General features: G+C 44.6%; 1 protein-coding gene across 2 annotated transcripts in view; it reads left to right on the plus strand.

The window, feature by feature from the left end:
• The first annotated feature begins 4,864 nt into the window (after positions 1-4,864).
• CD38 (CD38 molecule) overlaps positions 4,865-20,469 on the plus strand; it is a 44,621-nt gene continuing 29,016 nt past the window's right edge. Inside the window, exon 1 of one of the 2 annotated variants that reach the window (XM_064584307.1) lies at positions 4,865-5,526. In XM_064584307.1, the coding sequence (XP_064440377.1) occupies positions 5,279-5,526 (248 nt within the window). In that variant the 5' untranslated portion in view covers positions 4,865-5,278. The remainder of the gene's footprint in view (positions 5,527-20,469) is intronic. The other variant, XM_064584308.1, reaches the window with a different exon arrangement.

Below are 20,469 nucleotides of genomic sequence, written 5' to 3' on the forward strand. Positions count from 1 at the left end.
AACAATGTGTGATGATGGAGAATGTCTTCAACATATATCACGATGTGAAGGAAGCCAGGTGTACAACAGGGCATACAGGACGCTATAATTTTTATGAAATAGTGAAAACTTACTTCTCTCTATCTAAGTGTAAGTATGAATGCTGCCTGCTCCTTCCTATAGTAAGAGGAGAATCCAGGGAAGGAGAAAGAATGATTTTCTACACATATCACTTTGTTCTATTTGACTTTTAGTCCACGTATATTTATTGTATTTATCATCAAAAAACAAATACCCTTTTTAAAGGGGTTGTTTTATGGCAGGTCTTTGATGTTTTACAAGCCAGAATAATACCAGTCTGTTCAGTTGAGTAAGGAATGGGTGCCAGCCTCTGTTACACATTAGGTGATTTTGGACCTTGCACAATATTCAATATAGGAGAAAGTTCATGCCCAGGACGAAGGGGTGGAGAAAGACACAGCAAGATCAGAGAGCAGATAAATGAATCCCCAGCAAAACCAACATTTCTCATCCCATTTCCACATAATTTTGTTTAGATCTGGGATTGTGAGAACAAGTCTATGAATTCAGTTTGGAAAGCGTGGAATAATGGGTGCCAGAAATAAAACTTTGGTTGGTCATTCATTCATTTATTCATTCAACAACCACTTGTGGATGCCACTTTGAGTGCTGGGATACTAAAAGAATAAATTTCAATTCTTGCCAACCTAGGCCTGAGAAAACTCATAGTCTAGTTGGGAGACGACATCTTGAAAAAATTTTTAGAGGATGTGTTCCAGGGCTGGGCTAGCCAGACCAGAGCTTCTGAGATCTGTATTGTCCTAGGAGATCTACTGGCATGTGTGGTATTCTGCTAGGAAAGTGTTCCATTTGGAGATCAAACCCAGCTTAGTAGCTATATGGGATCAGGAAAGGCTTCTTTCCTGAGGATGTCACATAGAAGGAGATGTAACATAGGAGTTAGGAGGGGGCAAGGAACGACATCTCTGAAGGTCCCGTGCCAGGGAAGAGCTTAGGCTGGCTGGGGACAGAGAGAAAGCCAGCAGGTCTGGAGTGCTTTAGGGTTGGGGAGAGACATGCAGGCTGGAGGAGTAGCTAGGGGCTTACATGTTTGCTTGCTATGTCTAGAGCAAGTGGAGAGGTGAGATAATCAGAATTATGTTTCAAGAGTTGCCTCTTTACAAAGATTGGTTTAAAAGGAAGCTCCTACCCTGTCTGTGGTGGAGAAAATGGATGGAGGAGATAGGGAGGGTGGATTTGGAGAGAATGGTTGGAAGTCCTTCAGAGGTGAGAAAGAGGGTAGACTTTCCCTTGGACTAAGCCAGTGGTAGTGGAGATGACCAAAGTGGATACTTAATACATAATTTTTAGGCAGAAGGAACCAACTTCTAGGCAGATGTGTGGGATGAGAGAGAAGGAAGGAGCACAGAAGACTCAGACATTCCTAGCTTGAGCAATGGGACAGGGATGTGGGTTCTTTTTACCAGATTTCAAAAGATTAGAAAAGAAGGGTTCCCTGACTGGCTCCATCTGTACAGCATGACCCTTGATCTCAGGGTCATGAGTTCCAGCCCCACATTGGACACAGAGTTTACGAAAACAAGTGAACAAACAGAAAAGAAGCTAGTTTGAAGGAGGAAGATCAACAGTTGAGTTTTGGATGGAGTGATTTGTAAGTGGAGATGTTCCCTCCTCTAGCACCATTCTGGTGAGACGGGTTCTCATCTTTCCAGTGTCTCAGATCCTCCTTCTGCCCTCCTTCTGCCCTCCTTTTGAAGAGAAAACTCTTCAAAACAAGTCATCTCACTTACTGATACCACATTCTCTTCACGCACACTCTCGTGAACCTACACTTATCAGGCTTTGTCCTCCACATTCCTCTGAAACTGTTCTTGTCAAGAGTACCAATAACTACCTGTCTGGTCTCAGCCTCTTGTCTCAGGGGTCACTCTTGCCAGCTCCCCAGTTTGGGGGGGACTTTGGTGTGATGGTCCATTATTAAAATCCCATCTTTGCTTCTTTCCTTCCTTTTCTCTTACTCCATTGTACTTACCTGGTGTGACACGCTGAATGGTGCCCCCCATCCCATTCATATGTTGAAGTCCTCACCCCCAGTACCTCAGAATGTGACCGGATTTGGAGACAGGGCCTTTAAAGAGGTAATTAAGTTACAGTGAGGTCATTAGGGTGAGCCCTAACCTGATAAATCTGGTGTCCTTATAAGAAGAAGAAATTGGAATGGAGAAGGCCACCTGGGTGGCTCAGTCAGTTAAGCGTCCGACTCATGATCTCATCTCAGAGCATGATCTCAGGGTTGTGAGATCAAGACCTGTGTTGGGCTCTGCCCTGGGCATGGAGCCTGCTTAAGATTCTCTCTCTCCCTCTTCCTCTGCCCTTTCCCTCACTTAAAAAAAATAAAAAGCATAAAGAAAAAGAAATTGGAATGGACACACAAAGGGAAGACCGTGTGAGGACACAGTGAAAAGGTAGCCATCTACAAGCCAAGGAGAGAGGCCTCAAAGGAAATCAGCCCTGTGGGTATCTTGATGTCAGCTTCCAGAACGGGGAGACAATAAATTTCTGTTGGTTGAGCCACAACAGACTGTGTGGCTTTGTTACGTCAGCCCTGGCAAATCCAGCAAACCCCATCATCCTCATTCCCACACTTTGCCCACTTTTGCCCTTTCTCCTAGGCAGCAGGGAGTAGCCAGACAAAAGAGCACCCCCTCATTGACTGGCCTTTCTTTAAATTCCTGACCACTTCATGATACCCTGAGAACCTCTCTGGTTTCCCTACTCCATCTACTCTGCTGGTCTCCTGCAATTCTACCAGCACTCACCCACTCTCAGTAGGTGGATGACCTCATTCCACTGAGAAGCAGTCAGAAGAGGATGCCCCCACGTCACTGTCAGCCAACCCAATAACCTAACCCCGAAAGCCATGGTCTCCATCTTCCTTCTGCGAGGTAGCAGAGCTTCCACACCCACGCCCCTGTGCCTCCTCGGTTCCTCTCACCTGCACATGAACTTTTCACAAATTTTAAGCTTTTTCCAGCAATTTCCCCCTCTTCTGCATTATCAGCTGTTGCCTGTCTCTTGGGCTATCCAGTCATCCTAGAGACATAATGCTATAGGTCTTTCCTCGGAGAAAGGAGAGACTACACGGTGTCCCTCTTGTGTGTCCTCATTTCGCTACTCTTTTGACAGAAAACTCTTCAAAACAAGTCATCTCGCTTACTGATACCACATTCTCTTCACGCACACTCTCGTGAACCTACTCTTATCGGGCTTTGTCCTCCACATTCCTCTGAAACTGTTCTTGTCAAGAGTACCAATAACGCCGTGTCTGGTCTCAGCCTCTTGTCTCAGGGGTCACTCTTGGCAGCTCCCTCTGCTGGAACTCCTCTCATCTTTCTGACCTCTGCTACAGGCACCGCCCCCCCCCCCCCCCCCCCCCCCCCGCGTGAGTCTCTGAAACTGCTGTTTCTGCACACCCTCTCTATGTGATCTTATTTATCCTCTGGGCTTTAAAAGCTATCTGCATGATAAAGCCTCCCATATTTATCTTTCCAGCCCTGACTCCTTGAATTCCAGATATTTATACCCAAGTAGCTACTTGATGTCTCCTCCTGGGGGGTCTAATAGGCATCTTAAACTTACCTCCAAAAGCAAATTTTTGTTTGGTGCCTTTTCCCCCAAACCAAATCTCCTTCAGCCCTGGTTTTCCCATCACTATAATTGGCAATGCTGCCCTTCTTTTGGTCAGTTACTCAGACCAGAATTCTTGGAGTCCTCTTCGACTCCTCTTTCTTGCAAACCCCGCATCCAACTCATCAGTAAATCCTGTTGCTTCTACTTTCAAAATGTATCCAGAATCCAACTGCTTGTTTTCTTTGCCACTTTTGTTACTACTTCCCTAGTCAAAGTCATCATAACTGGTCTCCGCCTTTCCACCTCTACTTTCCTACAATTATTCTCAACACAGACGCCAGATTGAGCCTTTCAAATATCATGCCTGATCAAGTCACCCAGTGACCTTGAATAGGTTAAAAATAAAATTCCCTGTCCAAAAAGTCCTTATCCCGTCCCACGGGGCTATTAGTGATCTGGCCCTCCGCTACCCTCTGATCGTTCCTGTTCTGCCTCCCTTAACCCTGCATTCCAGCTCCAATGGCCTTCTTGAGGCTCCTGGAACAGGCCAAGGGCCTTTCTTTCTTTCTCAGAGGTGTTTGTTTTTGTTTTTGTTTTTTTCCGCCTCAGCCATGACTTCTGTTATTCCTTCCATCTGGAAAACTTTTGCCCCAGGAAGTCCTGTGGCTTGATTTTTCACTATCCTTAGGTCTCTGCTGAATGTCACAGATGGTCCTAGTGTTAAGGAACCTTGAGAGAGGGCAGGAGTTGTCTGAGACTAGCCACTTGATTATTTATTGAACCACCGCTTGGAGTGCTTGCTGCATGCCAGACACTTCCAAGCACATCCCATGGATTCTAGAATTCCATCCCTAGCCTCACAGAGCAGGTAGTAATCGCTAACATTTATTGAGCACTTAGCATGTGCCAGGCGTTGTGCTAAACACATTGCAAATATGACCTCTCTTAATCCTCATCATACCCCATGAAGTAGGTACTGCTATGATCCCTGCTTTACATCTGAAGCACAGAGAGGTCAAGTAACTTGCCCCATACCACTCCAGTAGTGGGTAGTGGAGCTGGATTTGAACCCAGGCTTAACTACTGATGTCACTTGAGTTAAGGGGTAAAGGGTGAGGCCTGAGTGGAGCTTTTGAAGGGGGTGGAGCAGGCATTTGTCAAGGCCAAGAAGTAGAGGTAGAGATCTCCCAGCAGCAGACCTTGCTTGTAGGCAGGTGCAGAGGCAGGCAGTCAGCCTGGACACTTTCCAGGATCAGGTGTGGCTAAAATGTAAAGGGCAAGGCTGATAAAAGGAGCGCGCGGAGAAGTATGAAGTGATAGTGTCTGTTTTTCGGACACCTGCAGAGAAAGCTTAAGGCCGGCGGGGCTTTTCCCTGGAAATGCAGTCTGGTCCTTCTCTGCTCAGGAGGCTGGAGTGAGCGGCTGTAGTAGCAGAAATCTTTCAAGTTCTTTAAGTCTTTATTGGTCCGGCCGGCCACGGAACTTTGGAGGAGGGGGTGGGTGGGAAAGGAAGCCCATAAAGGGGAGGTGCAGTTTCAGAACCGGCCTAGCTCTCTCCTCTCTTGCTGACCGGCCTCTGGCGGGTCTCTCCTCCAACCTGGCCCGGCAGACCCCTCAGGGGACACCAATGGCCAACCACAGATTCAGTTCCGTGTCCGAGGAAGAACCCTGCTGCAACATTTCCAAGAAAACCCAGATCTGTCTCTGCGTCTTTTTTGGTCTGCTGATCGCGGTGATCATCGCGGTGCCGGTCGGAATCTTGATGCGGCGCCCTCCGCCCAAGCAGTGGAAGGGGGAGGGCACCACTGCCCATTTGTCCGAGATCCTCCTGGGACGGTGCTACACCTACACTCAAGTCGTGCGACCTGAGCTGGGGTAAGTCGGCGTCCGTGGCGCGCGGCTGGGCACGGCTGGGCACCGCGCGCGAAACAAAGCCTCTTCTACTCCCGGCCAGCAGAGAGCCCGCTGGCCAGGGCTGGCCTTGCGATTCCGTGCCGCTCGCCAGAGCGCTTGGCCTTGGCGCCGAGCGCGCGGACGGGGAGCGCGGGGCTGGCTGGTCCAGCGGGCTCAGCGGCCGAAGCCCCGGCGGAGATGCCCGCCTTCTGCGCAAGGTGCTCGGAGCCGGGCGGGTCCCGCGCAGCAGCCCGGCTCGGAGCTCCCTGCCCGGCTGCCGGCGCGAAGGTAACTAACTGGTAGGTGTGTGTGTGTGGATGGGGATCGCTGGCGTTTTCTACTTTGCATGGGATTTCTGTTCGCTGGCCCCACAGTGCCCGGGCGGTTACAGCTGACACCGGGTTGAGTGGCTTGCGGAGCCTGCAAGGGGTTGGGGGAGCATCAGAGGGGCCAGACCACTAAAGTGAGTTTTTTTCATGAATATAAAGCAGTACTTCTTGCGCGCCCAGGGATACAGGAGACCAGAGAGCTCAAAACAATAAGCAAAACCAAAACTAAAACAATAACTTAAAAAAAAAAAAGATTTTATTTACTCATTTGACAGAGGGAGACACAGCGAGAGAGGGAACACAAGCAGGGGGAGTGGGAGAGGGAGAAGCAGGCTTCCCGCCGAGCAGGGAGCCCGATGTGGGACTTGATCCCAGGACCCTGGGATCCTGACCTGAGCGGAAGGCAGACGCTTAACGACTGAGCCACCCAGGCGCCCCAAAGCAGTAACAACCTTTAAAGCTGAGATAAAATTTACACTGTAAGGTGCGTCAGCTGGATGGATCTGTACAGACCCTGAAAAGACCCTCCCACATCAGTCTGTGGAAACTTTTCAGCCGGTTCCTCATGCCTCCTGCCAGCTAGTTCCTAATCTCCCGCAAAGGGAACAGCTCGTTTTCTTGACTTCCATTCCCAGGGTTTGGTTTCACCCAGAGAACTCATTTTTGAAGTTGTTCATAGAGGGGAACCAGCCAGAAGTAAAAAGCCATCCCTCAGGCTGCCCAAGGCGAGCGCTGGGAGCCACGGTTTCTGCTGTAAATTTGAGATTTCGCAATTAATTCCGCTTGCAGAACCTCAGAAACTCGCGGAGCTGAGCAGTAAAACCGCGTCCCAACGCCAGACCCCGCCCGCCTCCCAGCGCGCTCTCAGCCCACCGATCCTAATGCAGATACCGGCGGTCTCGCTTGCCCATTTTTCAAGGCCAAAGATTGCCAGGATCCCTTAAGTGCTTTGTTTCCAAGTAATTAAATAGTTAATGAAGAAACCAGCAGTTGACGCGTTCCTTCAGGTTACACTTCAAGTATCAATAAAATCAAGCGCTATCCGATCTGACACAGTAATGATAATAGCGGTCTTTTTTTAAAATATATATATATTTTTATTATGTTATATGTTAATCACCATACATTACATCGTTAGTTTTTGAGGTAGTGTTCCATGATTCATTGTTTGTGTATAACACTCAGTGCTCCATGCAGAACGTGCCCTCCTTAATACCCATCACCAGGCTAACCCATCCCCCCACCCCTCTCCCCTCTAGAACCCTCAGTTTGTTTTTCAGAGTCCATCGTCTCTCATGGTTCATCTCCCCCTCCAATGTCCCCCCCTTCATTCTTCCCCTCCTGCTATCTTCTTCTTTTTTAAACGTATAATGTATTATTTGTTTCAGAGTTACAGATCTGTGATTCAACAGTCTTGCACAATTCACAGCACTCACCACAGCACATACCCTCCCCAATGTCCATCACCCAGCTGTCCCATCCCTCTCACCCCCCCCCCACTCCAGCAACCCTCAGTTTGTTTCCTGAGATTAAGAATTCCTCACATATCAGTGAGGTCATATGATACATGTCTGTCTCTGATTGACTTATTTCGCTCAGCATTATACCCTCCAGTTCCATCCACGTCGTTGCAAATGGCAAGATTTCATTTCTTTTGATGGCTGCATAATATTCCATTGTATATATATATACCACTTCTTCTTTATCCATTCATCTGTCGATGGACATCTCGTAATAGCGGTCTTTTAATTTTCATCTTAGTGTAACAGTTTTAAAATTTTTGTTGTTGTTCAATCATCTTTGGTAAATTCACACTATTGGTTAGATCATCACTGCTGAATGGCAAGCAAGATGCATCACAGAAGTCACATGACTTTCTAATGTTTGTCAGGGCACTTGCTCAGTATTAAACACACACACTCACACACAAATAGATATAGATATAGATATAGATCTCGCTCTCCAACATATACACATACGCATACATATGTATGCATATGTGTAATGTTCAAAAATAACAAAAGAGGATATCTGTTGTTAATATTTTTTGAACATCCTTCCAGATATCTTACAATATATGCACGCACACACATACACACTATATATATATATGTATATATATACATACATATATATATATATATGTTAGTAATTAATATGGTCTTACGTGCCAGGCACTTAAGAAATATCAAATCATTGAGTCCTTCAACAACTATATGAGTCACTTATTACCGCCATCCCCATTTTACATATGAACAAACTGAAGGAGAGAGTGTGAGTAAATTGCCCAAATTTTGGCTCCAGAAACTGAACTCAGCCACTACACTACGCCTATGCTGCTTATATGTGTTCTGTAAGTAGAGTGTCAATAAAATATACTGACCATGCGTGGGACTTTCTGAAAAGAAAGGGGATGCTCTTAATAATTATATGGAATCAATAGACTTTTACTAGAACATGCAGTCACTTTATCCTTGGGTGGTTTCACAGGAGCCACACTGCCTAGGTTTAAATCTTGGCTCTGTCACAGTGTAATTACTTACTTAAGAAAGAAATTACTTACTTTCTCTGTGCTGCAGTGCTCTTAGCTGTAAAATGGAATGATGGGGGCCCCTGGGTGGCTCAGTCGTTAAGCGTCTGCCTTCAGCTCAGGTCATGATCCCAGGGTCCTGGGATCGAGCCCCGCATGGGGCTCCCTGCTCAGCAGGAAGCCTGCTTCTCCCTCTCCTACTCTCCCCTGCTTGTGTCCCTCTCTCGCTGTGTCTCTCTCTGTCAAATGAATAAATAAAATCTTTAAAAAAAAAAAGTGGAATGATGGTACCCACCACATGTGGGAATTCTGAGGATCAGGAGGAATAATCTTGATGTGTACTGAGTGCTCTTAATGCTATTGTTTTCGGAATTTCAGTATCCCAGACATCTTAGACAATAATAAATACAGATCAAGGCCAACATCAAAATGGATACCTAGTATTAAATTTATTTAAATCACAATCCAGCAAATCAGTCCTCTGATGATAGAATTTATGTCATTTCTAATTTTTTTTTTTTTTTTTACTGCTCTTGTTTTTTAAATTAAACACATGACCTTGGAGATCTTTCAGTGTTAGTACATGTAGATTTACCACATTCTTTTTAACAGCTCATGGTATCCCACAGGGTAGAGGTAACTATTTGGACAGAAAATTAGTTACCAATTTTCAGTCCTGTTCATTCATTCAGCAGATACTTGCTGAGCATCTACTATGTTCTAAGCAGTGATCTACTACGGACAACACAGGAGTGGATGACAAACTTCCCACTCTCACGAACCTTTGATCTCGGTTGGGAGTCACATGCTTCAATGAATGTCTTTGTACATATTTTTTTGTGCACTTACAGGAGTGTTTTTGTAGGATAGTTGTCTGGTGGTGGAACTGCTGGATCAAAGGGAGGATCATGCATATTTTAAATTTTGATAAGAATTTCTAAATTCCCTCCAAAATAATAGTACCATTTTAGGCTCCCATTACCATCTATCACAGGACATGCTTTCCATTGCTCAACAGTATCAATTTTTTTTTTTTTTACTTATGAGAAAAATAGCACCTAATTCTTTTCTGATAATCAGAGGGTCTCAGCATGTTGTAAATATTTACTGGTCATTTATATTTTTATCTGTGGATTTTCTGTTCAGACCCTTGCTAATTTCCACTGAGTTGCTTATTTATTTCTTTTTAGGGGGGTTCTTTATATATTGTAGATCCTATATATGGTATTTTCTTCCTCTCTGTTCATTGTTCTTGGAACCCTTGTACTTTCTGTTGCCCCCCACTCCCGAGACTTTAACTTCAAGGTTATGACTCTTTGATCAATAATCTCTTTCTTTCTATGTTGTTGCAACAAACGTCTTTGTTGTTGCAATGAAACATGACATGCTGATGTTTTCTCTTTTAGTCATACCCTCTTAGCATTAGAAATCTTTTCCCTGGGGCACCTGGGTGGCTCAACTGGTTAAGCCTCCCACTGTTTGTTGGTTTTCTCTCAGGTCATGAGTTCAGGGTCCTAGGATGAGCCTCTTGAGTCAGACTCCGCACTCAGCAGGGAGTCTGCCTGAGTTTCTCTCTCTCCTTCTGCCTCCCTCCTTGCACCTGCTGCCCCCCACTCCCTGTGCACGTGCGCTCGTGCTCTCTCTCTCTCAAATAAATAAATAAAAATCTTTAAAAAAAAGAAAAATATTTTCTCTGATGAGTTTTGAAATCATTCCTGTGATCCTCTTCTCACATCCCTCCCTTGCTGGGGTCTCCTGCTTTGGCCTTTTGTATTGGGCCAAAGCATCCAGTTATGTCAATTATTCAACCTTATAGCTTCTCAGTATTTCTTTGTAGATCTTAGGACTTTATGTTCTTCATATATTCCTTTTCCTTCGTTTTCCTTTTCCAAAATCTCTTACCCCCATAGAAGTTACTTTTTGCCAGTCTTTGAGTATGGGTAGGCAGGCATTGAAACTTGTCCCTGCTTAGCAAGCTGGGACTTTCTGAAGTTTGACCAGGAGCATTAAATGCAGAGCACCCCCGAACAGATGACACCTGGTTCTGCTGTCTCAAGATCACATCCAGGAGCTGCATTCTGTCCTGAGATGGCCCTGGGCTCGTGGGACCTGAGAGACATGTGGCCAAGACTCACCAGAGTGTTAGCAGATGGTTAGTGCTATTGATAATGTGGGAGAGAGTCACCTGTCCGGGCAATAGTCGGGAGCCAAGGAATGTGGGTGGGTGGAGCAGAGTCTGCAGGAGGGAATGGAGAACAACCACACCCAGAGTAAGATGGGCTCTAGAAATGTACCCAGAGGTACATTTCAGTTCCAGGAAGCTTCTCGCCTTGGGGAAAACCAGTCCTCCCCATAAATTTTGGCCATCAGTGATAGCTGCTGGCTGTTTAGGGACAGGAGCAGGCATTCCTTTGACAGCTGTCTTCACCTGCACCATACAAGCTGGGGTTCCCAAAGGGAGAGACTGTTTTATAGTCATACCCTCTGTCGTCCAGCACCCTCTGTCATCCAGCACATTGCTCATCACATTATAGTCCCTTAGTAGACGCTTGCTACGTTGAACTCAGTCAAGTCCACATCATGCTGGTGGAAGCATAAACATACACAGTGAGAGACTTAATAGAGAACTTCTTCATCTGTTTTACTCTGCTTGCTGTTGATCACGGACAGCTAGATCATCTGCACTGGGACTTGTTTCTGATTCCTTTTTCTTCATTTCTCAATTTCCTCTTGCTTCTCCTTCCTCTTCAAAATTTCTAACAAGATTTCTCAGGGGCCAATTCTTTGTTTTGATTTCCCCAGGCCTCCCATTTCAATGACTTTAGCATTTTATTCACTTCTACTCAGTAAAAGTGGTGAGTTCAAAATGTACAACATAGCAAATTCCTACAAACACATAGTAAAGACTCCTTGTGTGCCTGGCGCTGGGGTTACTGGGGGGTGGGGGAGGGGTTGCTTCAGAGAGGAAGAAAACACCAGTCCTGCTGTCCAGGGTCCTAGGGGAGGTCTGGGAGGACCGCGCTGGAGACAGCACTGCAGGGCAGCGTGATCTGTAACAGTACACAGCTGTGTCCATGGGCGACAGGGGCCCCACGGAGGGCGGAGTGGTTTCTGTTCTCCAAGCCCTTTGCTAGATTCTGTAGGAGGGCGTAAGGGGTACTCAGGTACCTATCAAATCAGAAAATATGTGAATTGCTGTGAGCAAAGTTCCCGCACCATGCCACAGAGATTCAGAAACGAGCACCCCCCCTCTGATGGAGCAGAGTCAGGAAGGACTCCATGAGAGAAGTAGCATATGAGGTCTTCCTCTGACAATAGAATTTCAGGAAAGGGCGTGTATGTGTTAACACAGTGTGTGTTAACCCGTTGAATGAATCTGGGAGACAGATAAGATGCTACTTCAGAGGGAAGACAGACCAATGGTTAGATCAAAACTTTTTTTTTTTTAAAAGATGTTATTTATTTATTTGACAGAGAGAGACAGCGAGAGAGGGAACACAAGCAGGGGGAGTGGGAGAGGGAGAAGCAGGCTTCCTGCAGAGCAGGGAGCCCGACGCGGGACTCGATCCCAGAACCCTGGGATCATGACCTGAGCTGAAGGCAGACGCTTAACGACTGAGCCACCCAGGCGCCCCAGATCAAAACTCTTTAAAGGGTGTATGACCTTGGCAGGACCCCACTGGTGAGAGGGTGTGGACCTCATGTTGGCCCACCCACAACCTGAACCTTCTCAGTGTGCGAGAGAGTATGAGCGTGGCCATATTTGCACAAGACAGAACTGTAGCATGTTTTCCCTGTGGGTGATGGAATGACCACCTGCTCAACATCTGTATTACCGGTGAGACCCTGAACCTCATCAGAGCAGAGTCAAGTTGATGGCCTCAGGTTCACCTGTGTGTCCTCAGTGCTTAGTACTATGATTATCAGCCTTTAACCCCATCTTTCATGCTGGGACTCTAAGGCAGACCAGTGGCCAGAGTCTTAGATGCACTTGACTGAATACAGAGGGTGAAATAGGGAAAGTGAAACTGGTTTCCCAAGCATGGGACCTGGGTGCAGCTGTGATTGCAAATGGGGAAATCGGACCACAGAACTGAGTTACCTTTAGAAGGAAGGGTGGAGTACACATGCAAGTAAATGGCGTTTTGGGGTAGAATCTTCTGGAAGGAGAGGCTACTTGAGAGCCCTGGGTGCACCTCAGATGGCTGAGTGGGGAAAAGCAGAGATAAGAGGAGAGGGAAAAGGAGAGATGCTACTTCTGTGTTTTGCTTCAGAAATTCCTAGAAAGGTCAGGAGTGCTTACTGCTAATGTCATGCCCATGCTTCTTGTTCTGCTATCATTATTAAGAGCTGAAGGAAGTGATGGTGTTCCGCCTGGAGAAAACTTTTGTTCTTTATCACAATGAACGCTCATGACTTCTCGGCTTCCCCTTTTCCTCCTTGGAGAGAAAGCCCTTGGAAAGCGGTTGCCAAAAGTCCGTCTAGAAATTTTGAAGAGAGAAAGGTTGGGAATCAATGTTTATGGGTTGTCTGCAATGTACTCGGGACTTTATATAGTTGGTTCTTTTATGAGAGTCCTGTCAGAAAAGTCTCAGGACACATCCCGTGGTGGAGGAAATGAAGCCTGAGAGAGGTTAAATAATTGGCTTATCCTACGATTGTTCGGAGCAAGCTGGGTAATTTGTGGGGCCCAGTGCAAAATGAAAATGTGGGACTCATTGTTCAAAAAGCAGGAGGAAGCTTTTACTTTCCTCTGAGGTCTTGTCACCAGCTGGATGGTTTTTATTTGCTATTTAATGTTGAGTTCCCTTGGGCACCAGGATTCTTGCAGGGACAAAACTGACCCTCACAGGTGCCTGGGGCCGCACTCCAAAACTTCACACCTGGGGAAGGTGCACCTGATCCTACCCACCTGCATTCACGCTCCTGCTGGGGGTGGAGTGTGGCAGCCTGAGAACCCGCCCCAGGGAGGTATGAGCCAAGGCTTCAAGACCCCAGTGCAGGCTCCAGTGTCCATTGGCCTTGTATCACAAGACACAAAGCAAAGATAAAATTATTAAGAACTTCCAGACAGCAACTGCAAAGCATTAAACTCCAAGCCTGGGACCTGAGCCCAGGGCCCCGCGTGACTGCTTTCGTCAGATGCCTACAAGTTGGCTTTGTAGTTAGTACGTGGCATAAACTCATCTCTTCCCATTTTGGGATCGTCAGACCCATTCGACTGATGGGAAAACTGAGGCATGCAGTGATTTTTTTTTTTTTTCCCCCTAAGGCCCAGGGCTGGTAAGTGGTAGAGGTGGTTTTTGAACTGAGTGACTGCACAGCTTACAGCCATCACAGCATACGACTTCCAAAAGAGTGTGTTCTCAGCTTGTCTCAGGGCCCGAGGCAACCCATTCCAAAGATAGGAGCATTTGCATAGTCTCCAGATGGAGGCATCTGTTTCTTTCTCTGTCTCAGAGGTGAGTCCTGAGGCTGCAGTGGGAGGTCCTTGGGCTCCTCCTTTTAGGGAAGCAAGGTCCTAGAGCCCAGAGCTTTGTCTCTCTACTCCAGAAGCCACTGTGGACCTCTGCAGGTAAAGCACCAGAATGTGAGTCCTGCCTGGTCGCCAGGACGTTTTCTTTGTGGCTTATCTCTCCTCTTGAAACATCACCTCCCAGAACTGGGTCAGGAAAGATGTAGGGCACACTCTCACTCCTAATCCTGTGCCTGTGGAAGGCAGTCCTCATTGGTCACACCTCACGGGGTGAGCCTGGCCTGACCTCAAAACTGTCTACACAGCAAGCTACCAGTTTCTTGGAGCTGTTCCAGGAGATGACATCTGTTTATGATTCTGCCAGAATCACATTGTTTGTCAGCCGAAGTAGGTAAATGTATTTTTTTTTTTTTTAAGTAGGCTCTACCCTGGGGCTTGAGCTCATGACCTGAGATCAAAACCTGAGCTGACATCAAGAGTCACATGCTTAACTGATTGAGCCGCTCAGGAGTCCCTGTAAAGTATTTTTTATCCCACCTGGGGATAGTCACCATCATCCCATCCATTTTCAGTCCTGGGAGCTTAAGTTCAAAGGTGACTAACAAGTGAATAGGTCCTAAGGTAGGGGCAGCAGAGGAGAAGCTGGATCAAGAAGTCTGAGGGCCTAGGGCAGCCTGGCTTGGAGAAATCTGATGGCACAGAATATCGGTGACCAGGTGGTCTCTACTGGTGGAAGAATAGTCTTGATGCCCAGGGATCGGGTGTGTGTTATGTTGCTCTCTCTATAATGCAAACTCAAAACCTCAGATAGCAAAAAGTCAAGAATAATGGCCAATATTTGCACAGTTCATCACAATTTGTGTTCATTTGTCAGAGTAGAAGTTTCAAAAAGTTAAGGGCATGACTTTCATTAACATACAAAATCACTGCATGCCAAAGATTTATTTGCTCATTTACGAAGGAATCAGGGAAATGATAAAGTCAGTTCAAAGAACACCTTGGGGGCACTAAGTATTTATATGTATTTAAAATAGAATATTAGAATTAGGTTGATAGGTCAGATATAAAGCTGGTTAATGTTCTACAGGTTAATTAAAAGCCATAACATTTGGGGTGTAGCTTTTCTATCAGACAGAAATTATTTGCATCTTTAACCAACAAAATGTATATTGTTAGCATCTAACTTCATAAACTTTGATAGTAAATAGGAAAGACAAAGACATATTCTGCTACATAATTAAATATTTCTAGGGGCAACCTGTCAATGCCCTTGTAAGATATTGGAAGGACATCCTGCCCACCTTCTTGCCTTATTTCCAAATTGTAAGTATTTGTTTGTAACACATTTATTCAATAAGTGTTTCTCAAGCTCCTATTATGTCCCACAGACTCTTCTAGATCCTGGGGATATAACAGTGAACAAAACAGACTACATTCTTGCTCACATGGGTCTTTTATTCTAGTGGGATTGGGATAAAGACAGTGAATAAAACAGGAAGATACACAGTGTGGCAGGTGGTGGAAGGTGCTAAAAAGAGTGCTGGGCAGGAGTGTTAGGGTGTTAAGTACAATAATAAAATAAGAAAGGCTTCACTGAAAGCTGACATTTTAGCAAAGACCTGAATAAAGAGGGAGAGCGAACTTAGAAACATCTGGGGGAGAGCCTTCTGGGCAAAAGGAAGGACAAAGACAGAGGCAGTGAGAAGCAGCAAGAATGCCAGTAGGATTGGGGCGCCTGGGTGGCTCAGTTGGTTAAGCGACTGCCTTCGGCTCAGGTCATGATCCTGGAGTCCCTGGATCGAGTCCCTGGATCGAGTCCCTGGATCGAGTCCCTGGATCGAGTCCCGCATCAGGCTCCCTGCTCGGCAGGGAGTCTGCTTCTCCCTCTGACCCTCCCGACCCTCCCCCCTCTCATGTGCTCTCTCAGTCTCTCTCTCTCAAATAAATAAATAAAATCTTAAAAAAAAAAAAAGAATGCCAGTAGGATTGGATCTTTCTGTTACGGAAATATTAAAAGAAATGAAAAGCTAGACAAAATAGCCTCCTTTACCTAATACCCCTTTTCAGTAATTAACATTCTGCTCTTATTTCATCTACCTCCTCACTTTTTTCCCCTCTAAAGTGCTTTATTTATTTATTTAAACCATTTTATTTTTAAAGATTTGTTTATTTATTTGAGAGAAAGAGAGAGAGCGTGAGAGCGAGGGAGCTGGGAGGGGGAGGGGCAGAGGGAGAAGAAGAGAGAATCTTTAAGCAGACTCTGCACTCAGCTGGGGCCGGATCCCAGCACCCTGAGAGCATGACCTGAGCTGAGATCAAGAGTGACTCAACAGACTGAGCCACCCAGGGGCCCCTCCCCTAAAGTACTTTAAAGCAAATTTCAGACTTCGTATCATTTTGTCTATAAATACTTGTCTGTATCTCTCACAAAAAATAACATTAAAAAAAATAGTTGACATACCATTGTCACACCTGACAAAACTAAGACTAATTCTTTAATATTACCCCGTATCCACCCTGTTTATTTTTCTCTGAGTTTCTTAAAAATGTAGTTTTATAATGGATTTGTTCAAATAAAAATTCATATGTTGCATTCAGCTACTTTATCCTTTAAGTAGTATCTTTTTTTTTTTTAAGATTTTATTTATTTATTTGACAGAGAGAGAGAGACAGAGAGGGAACATAAGCAAGGGGAGTGGGGGAGGGAGAAGCAGGCTTCCCGCCGAGCAGGGAGCCCGATGCGGGGCCCGATGCGGGGCCCGATGCGGGGCCCGATGCGGGGCCCGATGCGGGGCCCGATGCGGGGCTCGATCCCAGGACCCTGGGATCATGACCTGAGCGGAGCCTGATGTGGGACTCGATCCCAGGATCCTGGGATCATGACCTGAGCCGAAGGCAGACGCTTAACGACTGAGCCACCCAGGCGCCCCCTTTAAGTAGTATCTTAAAGGATACCTTAAGCATCCTTTTTTTTTTTTTTTAAAGATCTTATCTTTATGTAATCTCTGCACCCGACACAGGGCTTGAACTCAGGACCGCAAGATCAAGAGTCATGCTTCATTGACTGAACCAGCCAGGTGCCCCTCTTAAGCATCCTTTAACTCCTAACCATTTTTCCTTCTCCATTTTTAAATGCCTATTAATTTGGAAGAGACTGGGGAGATGGATTGGATTTGAGGGTGGGCAACAATGCATTACAGAGGGAACTGTGGAATTCCTTGGGCATCCGTCACAGCAGGGGGCACATAATGTTGCAGCACCCCACATTTAGGGGGTTAACAGAATTGGGTATTATCTGCCTGATTCATCTATTATAAAGTTCTTCAACAATTTTTCATTTCATTAGTTTAGCACCATTTGATCATTGTTGCCAAGATCAATTATGTCCATAGGGGCTATACAGTGGATATTTTATAATTCTAAGACTCCTGCATTTATTTACTCTGATTTATCTAAACAGAAGCCTTTCTCACTTAACCCTGAAATAGAGTCCACAAAAGAAAGGCAGGAGAGATGCTTGATTCTTTTCCCTTATTTATCAGTTTACAGAGTAATGAGTTGGTTAATGCCCTATCAATGTCTAGAGATTACCAACGAGTTTCTTTTTGGTTTCAAGTCTGTAACATTAAAAAAAATAATAATAAATCACCTATGGTCATTTTTACCAAGCCATTCAACTTGGTTTTCATAGTTTAAAAAAAAAACAAAACAGGTTTTTCTTTTTCCACTTATCCAATTTATGTACAATTAAATTAAATTATATAATGAAAACAACAAGTATAAGCATATTTACAAATAGATAAATAAACAACCAAGCTGGGTGTACTAGACAGTATCCTATTAATTATGTAGAGAGAATGAATAGTGTTGGTTAATGCAGTGAGTCACTGAGATAGGGGTCCGGTAAGAGTTTTTGCAATAAGTGAATTGAGAAGTGGTAATGTATTTTTTTCTTGCCATTAAGGAACTCCTTAGAAATAGAGCAGTTCAGAAAATTACCAAGACAAAGTTTTTTTTTTTTTTTTTTTTTAAGTAGGCTCCACGCCCAAGGTGGGGCTCAAACCCACAGCCCTGAGACCAAGAGTTGCACGCTTCACTGACTGAGCCAGCCAGGTGCCCCAAGACAGAACAAAAGAGGAAACTGAAGGAGATAAAATCAAGAATTGATTTGCACGCGCGTCTGTGTGTGTGTGTGTTTGTGTGTGTGTGCGTGCACACACGGGTGTTTCAAGGATTCAGGGTTTGCTGGGGGAGGAATAATTATATTTGTGGATTTTTGTAGTTGATCTGAGTGGGGATCGTCTTTTTCAACAAAATATCACCAGGAAAATTTTCTACTGTGGAGGGAGGGGATGATGAGAATCTTGTTTTGAAGGCAAAAAAAAGTGAAAGTTGAGGTCAGAAATTTGAAGAATAAATGGAGCAAGAGAGTATCTTTCTTTTTCCTTGCAGTGACTCTTATTTTTTTCTAATTACAAAAATGAAACAAGCCTATTGGAGGACATTGAAAAAAATACAAAAATATAGAGAAGAATACAAAATCACTTGACCCCCAAAGTGGAATTCTAAGTAGTGATGAATGCCACAATTACAAAAAAGAAAAAAAAAAAAAGGAGAGTCACAAAAGGAAGATATAGAGCTGCTTAAATGGATGGTTTCAGCATACACAATTTTTTGTTTTTTTTTAAAGATTTTATTTATTTATTTAACAGAGAGAGAGAGAGAGAGAGAGAGCACAAGCAGGGGGAGCTGGAGAGGGAGAAGCAGTCTCCCGGATGAGCAGGGAGCCCCATGTGGGCCTCGATCCCAGGACCCTCAGCGTATGCAGTTTTATAGATATAATTCAAATGTCTTCTATAATATGACATTTAGGAAAATCACTAAGCTCAGTTTTCTATTTCCTAATAGAATGTATCAAACATGATGCATCCACATGGTAGAAAGTTATCTACGTCTTTGGTCCTTGGATGTTAAGAAGCAGTAAAGTCTGATTTGAAGGAACATGAGAAATTCCCCCAAGGCATATTTTTACTTGGCCTCGATCCATATTTGCCTTGATACCATTCAAATGTTACTTTTATTATGACTATCCAGCAAATTTTGAACACACTGAAATGTCTAGGGATTAATATTACAGATGCCTATCTACTCATCGTGCATAGTTAGCAGGTGTAATTTGCTTTAGGTCTTTTTTCTAGGTTTTTTTTTTTTTTTTGAGTTTGAGTTTGAGTTTGAGTTTGAGTCCCCGTGAGTTCAAACTCACGACCTGAGATCCTGAGGTCGAGACCTGAGCTGAGATCAAGGGTCAGATGCTCAACAGACTGAGCAGCCCAGGTGCCCCTTTTCTAGGTTTTACAGAAATAATATGCGACAGGTAAAATCAAAGTACCTCTGCCCACAATTCCCCTTTCTTCTTTCTCTGGAAGGGAGGCTTGTGAACTGAGTGTTTGATATTTTGGATCAATGTGATAGGAGGCATGCTTTGCCAAGAGGGAGGAAGAGTGAGGAAAATCTCTTTGGGTTTGGAACCAACAGTGTCTGCCACATTACATATGCCCAAACTGGTCTCCAAATTTGTGGTGTCAGCTTACTTTCAGAAAAGTAGCCTGAAGGTCCTTGTTGCTAGGCATCCTTACCATCGCTTAGAACAATTTCGCCCATCTCTTTGTGGCTTTAATTTTTGTTTCCCTGATTACTAACACAATCGGTCATCTTTTTACGTGTTTATTGGCCATTCTGTTTTCTTGTGTGGGGTGCCTGTTTTTGTTTTTTGCCTGTTTTTATGTTGAATTGTCTGTCCTCTTTATACATTCAAGATTCTAATTTTTTGTCAGTTAGGCGGATGGCAAATATGTCCTCCCAATCTATGTCTTGACTCTTGAATTTATCAGATCCTTTGCATTACATGATTTTAATGTAATCACATTTATCATTTATGGCTGTGCATTTTGTACCGTATTTAAGAACTTATTTTTTGGGGGGCACCTGGGTGGCTCAGTTGGTTAAGCGACTGCCTTCGGCTCAGGTCATGATCCTGGAGTCCCGGGATCGAGTCCCGCATCGGGCTCCCCGCTCGGTGGGGAGTCTGCTTCTCCCTCTGACCCTCTCGCCTCTCATGTGCTCTCTCTCATTCTCTCTCTCAATAAATAAAATCTAAAAAAAAAAAAAAAAGAACTTATTATTTTTTTAATCAGAGGTCACAATAAAGGTCACATATATTCCAAAAATTTTAAACTTTTGCTTTTTGCAATGAACTTTTTTATCCATTTGGAATTTATCTCTGTGTGTGGTATAAGGTAGGGATATAATTTCATTTTTTCCCCACAGACGGATAGTCAGTCTGTGAGTACTATTTATTAAATAATTCACCCTTTACCAAGGGCTTTATAATGCCACTTCTATTGCATTTCAAGTTCATTAGTTTATTTTGGGATTCCCTAATCTGCTTTATAATCTGTTTAATCCCTAAATAATTACCACATTGTTTAAAATGCTAATGTCTTGATATCCAGCAGGGATGGTCCGATTTCTGTTACAACACATTAGTTTGTGCATTTTGGAAGTACTTACAGAAACAGAATCATAGGGCA

The sequence above is a fragment of the Mirounga angustirostris genome, unplaced genomic scaffold, assembly GCF_029215605.1.
Source record: "Mirounga angustirostris isolate CCGP_5_RB_7025 unplaced genomic scaffold, mMirAng1.0.hap1 SCAF_2, whole genome shotgun sequence".
NCBI lineage: Eukaryota > Metazoa > Chordata > Mammalia > Carnivora > Phocidae > Mirounga > Mirounga angustirostris.